Source organism: Bubalus kerabau, chromosome 18 (genome assembly GCF_029407905.1).
Source record: "Bubalus kerabau isolate K-KA32 ecotype Philippines breed swamp buffalo chromosome 18, PCC_UOA_SB_1v2, whole genome shotgun sequence".
Lineage (NCBI taxonomy): Eukaryota > Metazoa > Chordata > Mammalia > Artiodactyla > Bovidae > Bubalus > Bubalus kerabau.
In genome coordinates, this window is record NC_073641.1 from 35,200,383 (window position 1) to 35,212,839 (window position 12,457).

At 41.6% G+C, this 12,457-nt stretch overlaps 1 protein-coding gene across 1 annotated transcript in view; it reads left to right on the plus strand.

The window, feature by feature from the left end:
* C6 (complement C6) overlaps positions 1-11,371 on the plus strand; it is a 69,597-nt gene extending 58,226 nt beyond the window's left edge. Inside the window, exons 16-17 of the mRNA XM_055554840.1 lie at positions 1,784-2,025; positions 11,196-11,371. Of these exons, the coding sequence (XP_055410815.1) occupies positions 1,784-2,025; positions 11,196-11,371 (418 nt within the window). The remainder of the gene's footprint in view (positions 1-1,783; positions 2,026-11,195) is intronic.
* Positions 11,372-12,457: the final 1,086 nt, after the last annotated feature.

Consider the following 12,457-nt stretch of genomic DNA (forward strand, 5'->3'; position numbering starts at 1 on the left):
GAACCCCCCTCCCACCTCCCTCCCCATACCATCCCTCTGGGTCATCCCAGTGCACCAGCCCCAAGCATCCTGTATCATGCATCGAACCTGGACTGGCGATTCATTTCACATATGATATTATACATGTTTAAATGCCATTCTCCCAAATCATCCCACCCTCACCCTCTCCTAAAAGAGTCCAAAAGACTGTTCTATACATCTGTGTCTCTTTTTCTGTCTATGTACATAATTGTTGGGGCTTCCCAGGTGGCTCAGTGATAAAGAATTCACCTGCCAATGCAGGAGGCACAGGTTCGATCCCTGGGTCAAGAAGATCCCCTGAAGAGGGGAATGGCAACCCACTGCAGTACTCTTGCCTGGAAAATCCCATGGACAAGGAGCCTGCTGGGCTACAGTTCATGGAGTCACAAAGGGTCAGACACAACTTGGTGACTAAACAGCAGCAGCAGCAGTTCATAATTGCTACCTTTGAATTTTTCTTCTATTTCTTTGCACCCAGGTTTTTTTTCAGCTTTAACACTGATTGCCTCTCACATTCTTCTGAGTTCCAAGTAAACAAATGCTTGTAGGGACACTTTGTTTATTTATTTATTTATGAGAACACTACAGGGACTTTTTCTGTAACATTCCACTGTTGTAATTCAGCCCAAAGTTGGCTCTGTCTACCTTCCTAAGAATCAGCCACAAGTGGTCCACCTTGTATGAGCCACCTGCTGCTGGGGTCTCCTCACCCAGAAGATGGCCTTCTAGTGAGAACTCACAACATTCACATTGTCCATGTAACCCAGAGGGAACTTCTTTCTTTGTCTTTGCAATACCAGACTATGAGAGTACAGACTCCTCTAAACTGTCTGAATTTCAGCTCAGCCCTCCCTCTCCAGCCTCTTCCTATACTCCTCAGTCCTCTTTGATATGCCATCAAAGGTGTTTATGAGAGTGACTGGCCCCGCAGCTTAAGTTCTCTGAACTTAGAAAGTGGCTTTTTGTTCTCTCTCTGGACTTCAGTTCCTGGAAACAAATTTACACACTGGTGCACTGATTTTTAACTCTAAAGTTGACATCAGAGAAGAAACTCAGGTTTGGAGTAATCAAGTTCTTGTCCTCTCAGCAAGAGAAAGACTATGGCTATCTTCTTGTTAGCAGGACCCATCTCTTTACTTAGATTTAGTGAGTTATTCAGAGATTGACCTAAAAACTCATGCTCTTAGTCACAATACAAACACACTTGCAATGCTATATAATTATGTATAAGACTTTGGTGTTGTAATTGAGTTCAGGGGAAGTGCAGACTAAAATAGGCTAGGTTGATCAGGATTAATGTAGCCAAGAATTGATCTGGACATAGACAGCTGGAGAGGGGAGACAGTGCAACATGGATTGAGCAGGGCATGGGATGGTAGCAAAGGAAGAATAATCTTGTCAGTCTAGAAAATGCTCAATACAATTGTCAGGTAATAAAAAGGGATTAAGGAGGATGGGAAACTGATTCTAGAAAGGAAAGTTGATTGAATGAATTCAAAATACAGAAGATTTTGATTATCAGAATTAACAAATTCAGACTTTAATTTGAAGGCAGTTGTGAGTAGTAACAAGCTTAAAATGAAATTTTTTTTAGGACAATGAATCCCAGAGCATGCAAGATTAAATGAGAGACTGAAAGAAGAAAAACTGGGGGGAAGAGAGTAGGGGGTACAGAACTAGGTGGTAAGCTAACATATGAGTTGGCTACACACCATCTTTTCTAGTCTTCATGTATAAATGCTTGCTTTTCTCTCCCGTACAGCCATTATTCAGAAGAAATCTGTGTGCTTGATACAACATCCAGCCATCACTTTACTTCCTCTGCTTGTACGCTTTTGGCTGAGAAATGTTTAAATAATCAGCAACTCCATTTTCTACATACTGGTTCATGCGAAGAGGGTCCACAGTTAAAATGGGGCCTGGAAAGGATAAAACTTTCATCCAGTAGCACAAAGAATGAATCCTGTGACTATGACACCTGCTATGACTGGGAAAAATGTTCAGGTAAGCTCCAGTGGTAATCCAGTGGTAATACTAGAAAAGCTATCACTTAACCTTCATCTCAGCTAGTACATCTTATTTGTATTTATACATTGTTTCTTATAAATAACCTTTCCTTAATCAAAACTAATTCTTTTTCATTATAAAAAAAAGTGTTAGGAAATGATTTAAATAGAAGGGAAAATTAGAACCCAACCTACCCACAATTAGAAATAACTACTTTAACAACTTTGATGTAAATCTTTCCAGTCTTTTTCTGTACATACATAATCAGACCCACCCGTTGTCCCCAAGTAAGAACACCCATCCTGATCTCATGCTTCAGTACCCCTCTTCCCCACCCTTTGGAGGGCCTTTATCAAACTGTCTAAGTTTCCTCTGGCAGATGGAACCAGCTTGGGCAAGCATAGGTAGAGTGCCCTGGACTGGGTTCCTCACCAATACCAACTACCAGAAGCATCTGCCTCAAGTGTTTTGAAATCCCTTTGTAGTGGCTGGGATCAGCCCATGCTGGTGAGGTTCCACAGGCAGGATGCCTTGAACCCACATGAGATCCCTTGTGAGCCCAAGCCCTGTTCCCCTCTTGTGGGACATTCTTCTATCCTCTACTGCTTCTCTCCTCATTAGGTGTGATGTCCCAAGAAGCTCTGGGACTCTACCTACAGAGTCCTCCCCGGCTCAGAGCTAGACCCTCATTCCCAGAGAGCAGCCTGGTGAGCCACTGGCCAGCAGGGTAGTCTTTCTCAAAATTGCTTGAGATCGGAATGCTAGTAAGGAGTTGACACTAATTTAGAATGACTTCAGTCCTTTATATAAAAGAAACACCCCATTAAAAAATTCCCTGGAGCCTCACACACCTCAGGGATGGCATTGATTACATTACATGTTTGAAAAAAATAGGATCATATACTGCATCTTATTTTATATATTGCTGTTTTTTTCACTTTGATATATCATGAAACTATTTCCATATCATTATATATTATTCTCCCACATAATTTTCAATGTCTGCAAAAGCTTATATGGGCATTTTGTGATTTTACTTAATCAATCTTCAATTTGATATTTAGGTTTTTCCCCAGATTTTGCTGTTAGAAACAGTGCTGTGATAGACAAATCTATCACAGGTAAATTTATACTCTAAGATTCTATCCTTAGATTATACTTAAATGGAATGTTTCTAGATAAATACTATTTTAAAATAGAAAGTCATTGTTGATGCTATGTATCAACTTGCTTTCTAGAAATGTCTTTATCATATTATATTCATATTTACAGTGTGTGATAAAGACTGCCTTCCACACCCTCACCAAACCTTGGAGCTATTACCCGTTTATATCTCTGCCTATTTGTTACTTAAAAAGTAGTATTACATTTCTATTTTCTTTCAGTGTATTGCCTATTGGCATTTCATTTGTGAATTGCTTAAAAGCAGAAACTTCACAGCAGTGCAATTGTGCTAAGGTGAAATTGGAACCTGAAATAGTTCAACTGAGTTTCATATAATACATAAATATGGGTTGAGGATTAGGACTTAACAGAACTCAAATAGGCAGCTAGATTTCCCTCTGGCCCATCTTCAAAAAATCATCTGAAATGGAGGCATAAAGTAAGCAACGGGAACTTACTGAATCGTTAACATCTACCTTCTGCTGAAGCCACTTTAGTTTTGCAAAAACAAAGATAAAAACCTTATTATTACCCTTGACTTCTCTTTCACTTTTCAACCCAGTTCTTTGAGTCAGTCCTGGGAAAAGGGAGAGGTGTTATAAACCAAATCCAGGCTTTTCTCAATCCACTTAAAGCTGATTATCAAGGTCCAGCTCCCTTGACAGGTGGCAGGATGGAATCCATGACAGAGGGTCACCATGACTGGCACAGCCAACAGGCCATCTGCTGGTGGCTACTCAGCAGGTCACTCTCTGGGGCTTCTCACCTTGTGCCCTGAATAAGGCAATTTCACATCTGTTCAGTTCAGTCGCTTAGTCGTGTCCGAATCTTTGCGACCCCATGGACCACAGCACGCCAGGCCTCCCTGTCCATCATTAACTCCTGGAGTTTACCCAAACTCATGTCCATTGAGTCGGTGATGCCATCCAACCACCTCATCCTCCATCCCCTTTTCCTCCTGCCTTCAATCTTTCCCCAAATCAGGGTCTGTTCAAATAAGTCAGCTCTTTGTATTAGGTGGCCAAAATATTGGAGTTTCAGCCCCAACATCAGTCCCTCCAATGAACACCCAGGACCGATTTCCTTTAGGATGGACTGGTTGGATCTCCTTGCAGTCCAGGGGACTCTCAAGAGTCTTCTCCAATGCCACAGTTCAAAAGCATCAATTCTTCGGCACTCAGCTTTCTTCACAGTCCAACTCTCACATCCGTACATGACTACTGGAAAAACCATAGCCTTGACTAGATGGACCTTTGTTGGCTAAGTAATGTCTCTGCTTTTTAATATGCTGTCTAGATTGGTCATAACTTTCCTTCCAAGGAGTAAATGTCTTTTAATTCCATGGCTGCAATCAGCATCTGCAGTGAGTTTGGAGCCCCCCAAAATAAAGTCAGCCACTGTTTCCACTGTTTCCCCATCTGTTTGCCATGAAATGATGGGACCAGATGCCATGATCTTCATTTTCTGAATGTTGAGCTTTAAGCCAACTTTTTCACTCTCCTCTTTCACCTTCATCAAGAGGCTCTTTAGTTCTTCACTTTCTGCCATAAAAGTGGTGCTATCTGCATATCTGAGGTTATTGATATTTCTCCCGGCAATCTTGATTCCAATTTGTGCTTCATTCAGCCCAGCGTTTCTCATGATGTACTCTGCATATAAGTTAAGTAAGAGGGTGACAATATACAGCCTTGATGTACTCCTTTTCCTATTTGGAACCAGTCTGTTGTTCCATGTCCAGTTCTAACTGTTGCTTCCTGACCTGCATACAGGTTTCTCAAGAGGCAGGTCAGGTGATCTGGTATTCCCCTCTCTTTCAGAATTTTCCACAGTTTATTGTGATCCACACAGTCAAAGGCTTTGGCATAGTCAATAAAGCAGAAACAGATGTTTTTCTGGAAGTCTCTTGCTTTTTTGATGATCCAGCGAATGTTGGCAATTTGATCTCTGGTTCCTCTGCCTTTTCTAAAACCAGCTTGAACATCTGGAAGTTCACATATTGCTGAAGCCTGGCTTGGAGAATTTTGAGCATTACTTTACTAGCGTGTGAGATGAGTACGATTAGTTTGAGCATTCCAATTTCACGTAGGAGACGGAAAACCAGGCCTAAATACTTACATTGCTTGACTCTAATCATTGTTCAATCATCATGTAGGTAAACATTACTATTCATTTTTTTGTTGCCTGACCAACACCATTACCTAACTGACATCTCTCTCAGAGACAATAATTTGTGGTAGACAAGAGCTGAAAGTACTATACAACTATGTATTTATTTAAAATTTGGATTTAAAACATAAAACTTTTTCTCTAAAAATTATAATGTAAGAACATTATTGCAAAAATACATAAAAAAATAAAAGGGCTTGGACAGCAGGAAGGACAAATGGTGCCTGTCTGTACCGCAGTAGGTAGCACAGGTATTCGGGGATGTGTTTAGTGTTAACATCTATTTTCCTTGTTTATCATGGAGAAAGGTCTTCATGGAACTCCTCTGTTTCAAAGAGTTTCTTTTTTTTCCCCCCCTTTTTTCTTTTCCTACAAATTATTCTTTCCACATTTGGCTGAGTAACAATACATGACTTACGATTTAGTCAAAATATATCTTTATTTTTAGCCCTTTGCTTAGCGTGTGCATGCTTAGCCCCTAGGTTAGGTCCAACTCTTTGTGACCCTTACATATATCTAAGCCACCAGGATCCTAAGCTTGTCTTTAAAAGAGAGCAGTCAACTAAAACTGTAGTCACAATCTGAAAGTAGAGAGTTATTTTATTTGGTGGGAACATCTAGGACCATGAGCCTGAGCCCGGGAGACAGGATCTCAGTAGCTCTGAGAAAACTGCTCCAAGGATGTGGGAGGGGGAGTCAGGCTATATACAAGTTTGCAACAAAGGGAGCAGGCCCTCTGAACATTAAAGATCAGATACCAAGTTAAGGAATTTAGCATTCTTTGTATGGGAAGATGCAAGCCTCTCGGCTCACTGAACTCATCCCTTTCATATGCACCTCAGCTATCTGGAGCCGAGCCTGTTTCCTTCCTTGTTCACCTTAAGGAGTGGCAGATGGCTGCTTCTTGCATTTCCCCAGCTCCTCAGCAATCACCGCAGGTGGTGGCAGCATCTGCTAAATCTCAGTTTTGGGAGGCCTCGTTCACATTTGGAAGCCAGAAATCGCTGATGGCTGTGACTGTGATGAAGTCATTCAGTCATGCCTGACTCTTTGAGACCCCATGGACTGTAACCTACCAGGCTCCTCTGTCCATGGGGATTCTCCAGGCAAGAATACTGACGTGGATTGCCATATTCCCCTTCAGGGGAACTTCCCAACCCAGGGATCAAACTCAGGTCTCCTGCATTGCAAGCAGATTCTTTACCTGCTGAGCCACCAGGAAAGCCCAATGGCTGTGACATTTCTTGTTTATTGATATGGCAGGAATTATTTTCATTTCACAGAAATATAAAGTTTGAATACTTAACAAATATTGGTCAAGTTAGCAGAATGTCTTGGGGTAGTAAAAATAAAGCATGAACCTTACTTAATAAGAGAGTTAAGTCATTTAAAATATCCTTTGATCCTATATACAGTCCAAAAACTGAAAGCATTTTCCCCCTCTAAAGATATGATCTGCCTGTGCCAGCCTTCTTTACCTAGTGAGCAAAAGTCAGTGTCACAGAGATATCTGTTCATGTGGCACTCCAGAACAAAAGTATGAACTACAGCATTTATGAAAAGAGGAAACAAAAAAACGTATTTCATACTCAATCTACTCATGACAGGCTGGGGTATTATTAATTTTGAGTTGAACTCAATGTCATCTTGATTAAATTGTGTTCTTGATTACACTGTGTACTTTGCTACCCTTTTCCTTTTCTATCTAAAATGAAATGAGAAAAAGTTTAAAGTGGAACTTCAAAGTAACATGAAATTCACTTTTCAAAAGTTGGAACACAAGAGCCTTCCCAAGGAGTCTAATTTTGTGGCATTAAATGTTTTGTCTAAATTTCAAAAATATCTACCAAGAGGGGAAAATGTATTCAATAAACATCCTTTTAGTATCCCCTATGCTAAAGTCATTGTTCAAAGTAAGGTGAGGGGTATGGTGATAAAGGATCTTTATATCCTCAAATTGTTCACAGTTGGAGTAACATTCCACAGTGTTGTTGTTTAGTCATCAAGTCGTGTCCAACTTTTTGTGACCCCATGGACTGTAGCCCACCAGGCTCCTCTGTCCATGGGATTTCCCAGGCAAGAGTACTGGAGTGGGTTGCCATTTCCTTCTCCAGGTGATCTTCCCAACCCAGGGATCAAACTCACTTAGCATGTAGATTCTTTATCACTAAGCCACGAGGGAAGCCCCAAAATTTCACAATAATTACATGAATAACTTTAATGCAAGACAGTATGTGATAAGAGCTATAAGAGAGAGAAATATCTTATCGCCTGGAAGGGTTTCGTTAGGATGGAAGCATGAAAACCGACTGTTGGAGGTGGCAGGAAGGGCCTTTTCATGCTGGTAACCTGAAAATCATCTTGCTAAGAGCACTTAGGTTATAACCGTACTGCAGGAGTAGTGACCATGGCCTTTCCACAAGCCTGGGGACCTGACATCCTCTCTAGAGGTAGAGCTGTCTCCTGTTCTTTACCAAATCCTAGAGTTTCCAATAACAAACAAGACTGTCCCCAACTAAAATCTTCTCTAGCTGGTTGACAAAGAAGGTAAAAGGGAAATTCATGTCTTTTCAAGAAATGCTTCCTACCATGGACAGGAAGTTTATGTGCTTATGAAATCTCCCCATTTCCTTTTGCTGTTTTCTCCCATCAGTTGAGATACGTGAGAAAGAGATGATATTTGCCCAAAAGAAGCTACAGACTGTTTCTCAGTCTGACTCAGATATTTTGGCAACATAGATTATCCAAAATCCATCAAATACTTGTCTTTTTGAATACTTATACCTGCACCCCAAGTTCAGAATTGAAACCGATTGATGAAGCAGAATTAATTGAGCACCTTGTTAAGAGCTGGTTGGGACAAACATAAGGATGAGTTGTGGTTACTGCTCTCTCACAAAGCAGTTGTAACAATCTTGGGAGAAAGACATATGAAAAGCTAGCTTTCTCCAGGGGAGTCTACCCAATCCAGGGATTGAACCCCAATCTCCTGCATGGCAGGCAGATTCTTTACCATCCAAGCCACCAGGGAAGCTAATTAACAAAAAATTATAAAAATGTCAGATGTAGTACTGAGAAATTTACACCATTAAAATTTAGTTATACAAAACCTTGGTGGGGGATATGTGGCTATACAATGCTTCATGGAGGAGGTAAGGCTTATAGGCATTGGACATGTGCGGGAATATTGGAAAGAGCATACCAGTCTGGCAAAAGAAGGGAATAGGATGGGCAATGGACAAAAACTGGACCACCCTTGGGGTCCTTATTGGGAAACAGAGTGAGAGTCACTCTATCTGGGATGAAGAAAGCAGAGAATATCTGCTGCAAAGGGATATTGAGGCCAAATGGTGGAAGACCTTGAACTTTGATTAAATGAGCCTATATCCCTTTACTCTAAAATGATTTAATATACTTGGCTTTGGTAACTTTACCCCAAATGGTCATTTTAAAACTCTTTCATGAATATAAGATTTATATGAATTATGAAGTGATGGGGTGGTTTTGAAGCCAAGCCTGAGAAAAGTATCACCCAATTTCACTGCTTATTAAAATCCAGATTCCCAGTCATAACCTAGGAATATTCTAGGAAGAAATAAAAAATGTGGTACAGAATTATAAGAAGGCAGCCCTAAAAGTCATTTAAGATTTAAAACCTGCCTCTACCACTTACTAAATTGTGGGACCACGGGCAAACCACTTAACCTCTCTGAGCTGACTTCGTTTGTAGAGTTAGTATGATACCTTGTAGTTCATATGTTCATTGTGAGGGTTAAATGAAATAAAGCATGCAAAGCACTTGGTATATTCTGTGGTTTCGTCATGCATGCTCAATAAGTGATATAAGTGTTCCGAGGTGGCGCCAATGAGAAGAGAACATGAAGGACAGTTTGAAGACATCGTGGAAATGGATTGACAGGAGGTAGAAAATATACCAACAAATTTGGAAAACTCAGTAGTGGCCACAGGATTGGAAAAGGTCAGTTTTCATTCCAATCCCAAAGAAAGACAATGCCAAAGATTGCTCAAACTACCGCACAATTGCACTCATCTCACACGCTAGTAAAGTAATACTCAACATTCTCCAAGCCAGGCTTCAGCAATACATGAACCGTGAACTTCCAGATGTTGAAGCTGGTTTTAGAAAAGGCAGAGGAACCAGAGATCAAATTACCAACATCCACTGGATCATCGAAAAAGCAAGAGACTTCCAGAAAAACATCTATTTCTGCTTTATTGATTATACCAAAGCCTTTGACTGTGTGGATCACAATAAACTGTGGAAACTTCTGAAAGAGATGGGAATACCAGACCACCTGACCTGCCTCTTGAGAAACCTGTATGCATGTCAGGAAGCAACAGGTAGTACTGGACGTGGAACAACAGACTGGTTCCAAATCGGGAAAGGAGTACATCAAGGCTATATATTGTCACCCTGCTTATTTAACCTATATGCAGAGTACATCATGAGAAATGCTGGGCTGGATGAAGCACAGGCTGGAATCAAGATTTCCAGGAGAAATATCAATAACCTCAGATATGCAGATGACACCACCCTTATGGCAGAAAGTGAAGAACTAAAGAGCCTCTTGATGAAAGTGAAAGAGGAGAGTGAAAAAGTGGGCTTAAAGCTCAACATTCAGAAAACGAAGATCATGGCATCTGGTCCCATCACTTCATGGCAAATAGATGGGGAAACAGTGGAAACAGTGTCAGACTTTATTTTTGGGGGCTCCAAAATCACTGCAGATGGTGATTGCAGCCATGAAATTAAAAGATGCTTACTCCTTAGAAGAAAAATTATGACCAACCTAGACAGCATATTAAAAAGCAGAGACATTACTTAGCCAACAAAGGTCCATCTAGTCAAGGCTATGGTTTTTCCAGTGGCCATGTATGGATGCAAGAGTTGGACAGTGAAGAAAGCTGAGCACCGAAGAACTGATTCTTTTGAACTGTGGTGTTGGAGAAAACTCCTGAGAGTCCCTTGGACTGCAAGGAGATCTAACCAGTCCATCCTAAAGGAGATCAGTCCTGGGTGTTCATTGAAAGACTGATGTTAAAGCTGAAACTCCAATACTTTGGCCACCTCATGCAAAGAGTTGACTCATTGGAAAAGACCCTGATGCTGGGAGGGATTGCGGGCAGAAGGAGAAGGGGATGACAGAGGATGAGATGGCTGGATGGCATCACCGGCTCTATGCACATGAGTTTGGGTGGACTCCAGGAGTTGGTGAAGGACAGGGAGGCCTGGCATGCTTTGATTTATGGGGTCGCAAAGAGTCGGACACGACTGAGTGACTGAACTGAACTGAGCAGCTGACTGGATGTGGCTAGTGAGGGAGAGGAAGGTATCAGAGGTAGCCCGGCTCCTACATCTTACTGACTTACCAGCAGCCTCTCCTCGCTTACATCCAGATGGCTCCATTCAACCACAGTTGGGTCTTTTGAGTCAGTGCCTTTGTGCCCGCATTCTCACTCACTGCCACCAAAGTTCTTGCTGCTCTGGGGAGGAGTCTGCTGCTACTGCTGCTGCTAAGTCACTTCAGTCGTGTCCGACTCTGTGTGACCCCATAGACGGCAGCCCACCAGGCTCCCCCGTCCCTGGGATTCTCCAGGCAAGAACACTGGAGTGGGTTGCCATTTCCTTCTCCAATGCATGAAAGTGAAAAGTGCAAGTGAAGTCGCTCAGTCGTGTCCAACTTCTAGCAACCCCATGGACTGCAGCCTACCAGGCCCCTCCGTCCATGGGATTTTCCAGGCAAGAGTACTGGAGTGGGTTGCCATAAGATCAAATCCTAAAGCACTATAGAGTCACATTGTCTCTCTCCTTGCAGCCACCACCTCCAAGTGTGTCTGCCTGTTACCCTCCCAGTGCACCAAGGGCGGAGACCAACTCTTCTGCGTCCGAATAGGATCATCAGTGAGCGGGAAAACAATGAACATATGTGAAGTGGGAGCTGTAAAATGTGCCAAAAGGGAAATGGAAATACTGCATTCTGGGAGGTGTTAGCCCTAACACAATTACCCATAAAACAGAGTTACTGCCCCCCACCCAATAACCCCTACAAAAGGACACTGTTGAATAAACAGCAGATTGGCACATTCAGGAGTTACTGACAAAAATCCTTAGGTGTTAGTTTCACACAATAATTCTCCCTGCCTCTCTCGTGTCTTTTCCCTCGACCAGTTCCCATCCATGCAGCTCTGTAGCATATCTCTAGGTAATAACTTCCACATCAATCTAGTAAATTCTTCAGTTCATGTCACACTGAAATGATTGGACTTCTGACGACCTTATGATGCCTGCGGTATTAAGCATACTGACAAGTAGAAATCAAAATAAGAACCATAATTTTCTTCAATGAATCAATAAACATAGAAATCTAAACAACTTGTCCAACACATTCTTGAAACCCAACTTTCATGCACTCATTCAATAAATAATTGGGAATGTCTGTAACAAACCTAGCACTATTTAGGGCTCTGGGGAACCAGCACTGAATAAAACAGACAAAAGCCCTGGTCTTCATGATGCTCACGTTCTTGTGGAGGAAGACACACAGAACATAATAGAAGCATACAAAACATATAGTATGTTTGATGGTGATGATTCTTATGGAGAAGACAATACAGGGAAAAGTGAGTCCCATTCTTAAACCTCATCTTATGTGAGGAAATATTCCATAGTTAATAAGCATCATAGTAAGGACAACTGAATTCACGTGGAAATTGCCTTGCTTAAAGTAGTTAAATTCCTGAAGTTTCCTCCTTCTTAGGAGACTCTTTTTGCTTCAGCTAAAGTGCATCATAAAGCTTTTAAGCTAAAAGTGTGTGATGGATGGAAAAATCATCAGAAAATTTCAAAAGAATAATTCTTAAGGTAAGTCATATCTATCATACTATGCCCTACCAAGTAGACACCCATTTCTTAGAGAGGCTAGGGTGTCATTTTGAATTGGAGAAGAGAAACATCTTTGGAGCAGTGGCTCTCCAGCATGAGGGTGTGTTGGAGTCACTTGGAGCACTTTTTAACACAGATGCCTACAAGCCACCCCCAGTTCCTGGTTCAATAGGTCTGGGGTGGGGCCTGAGAATC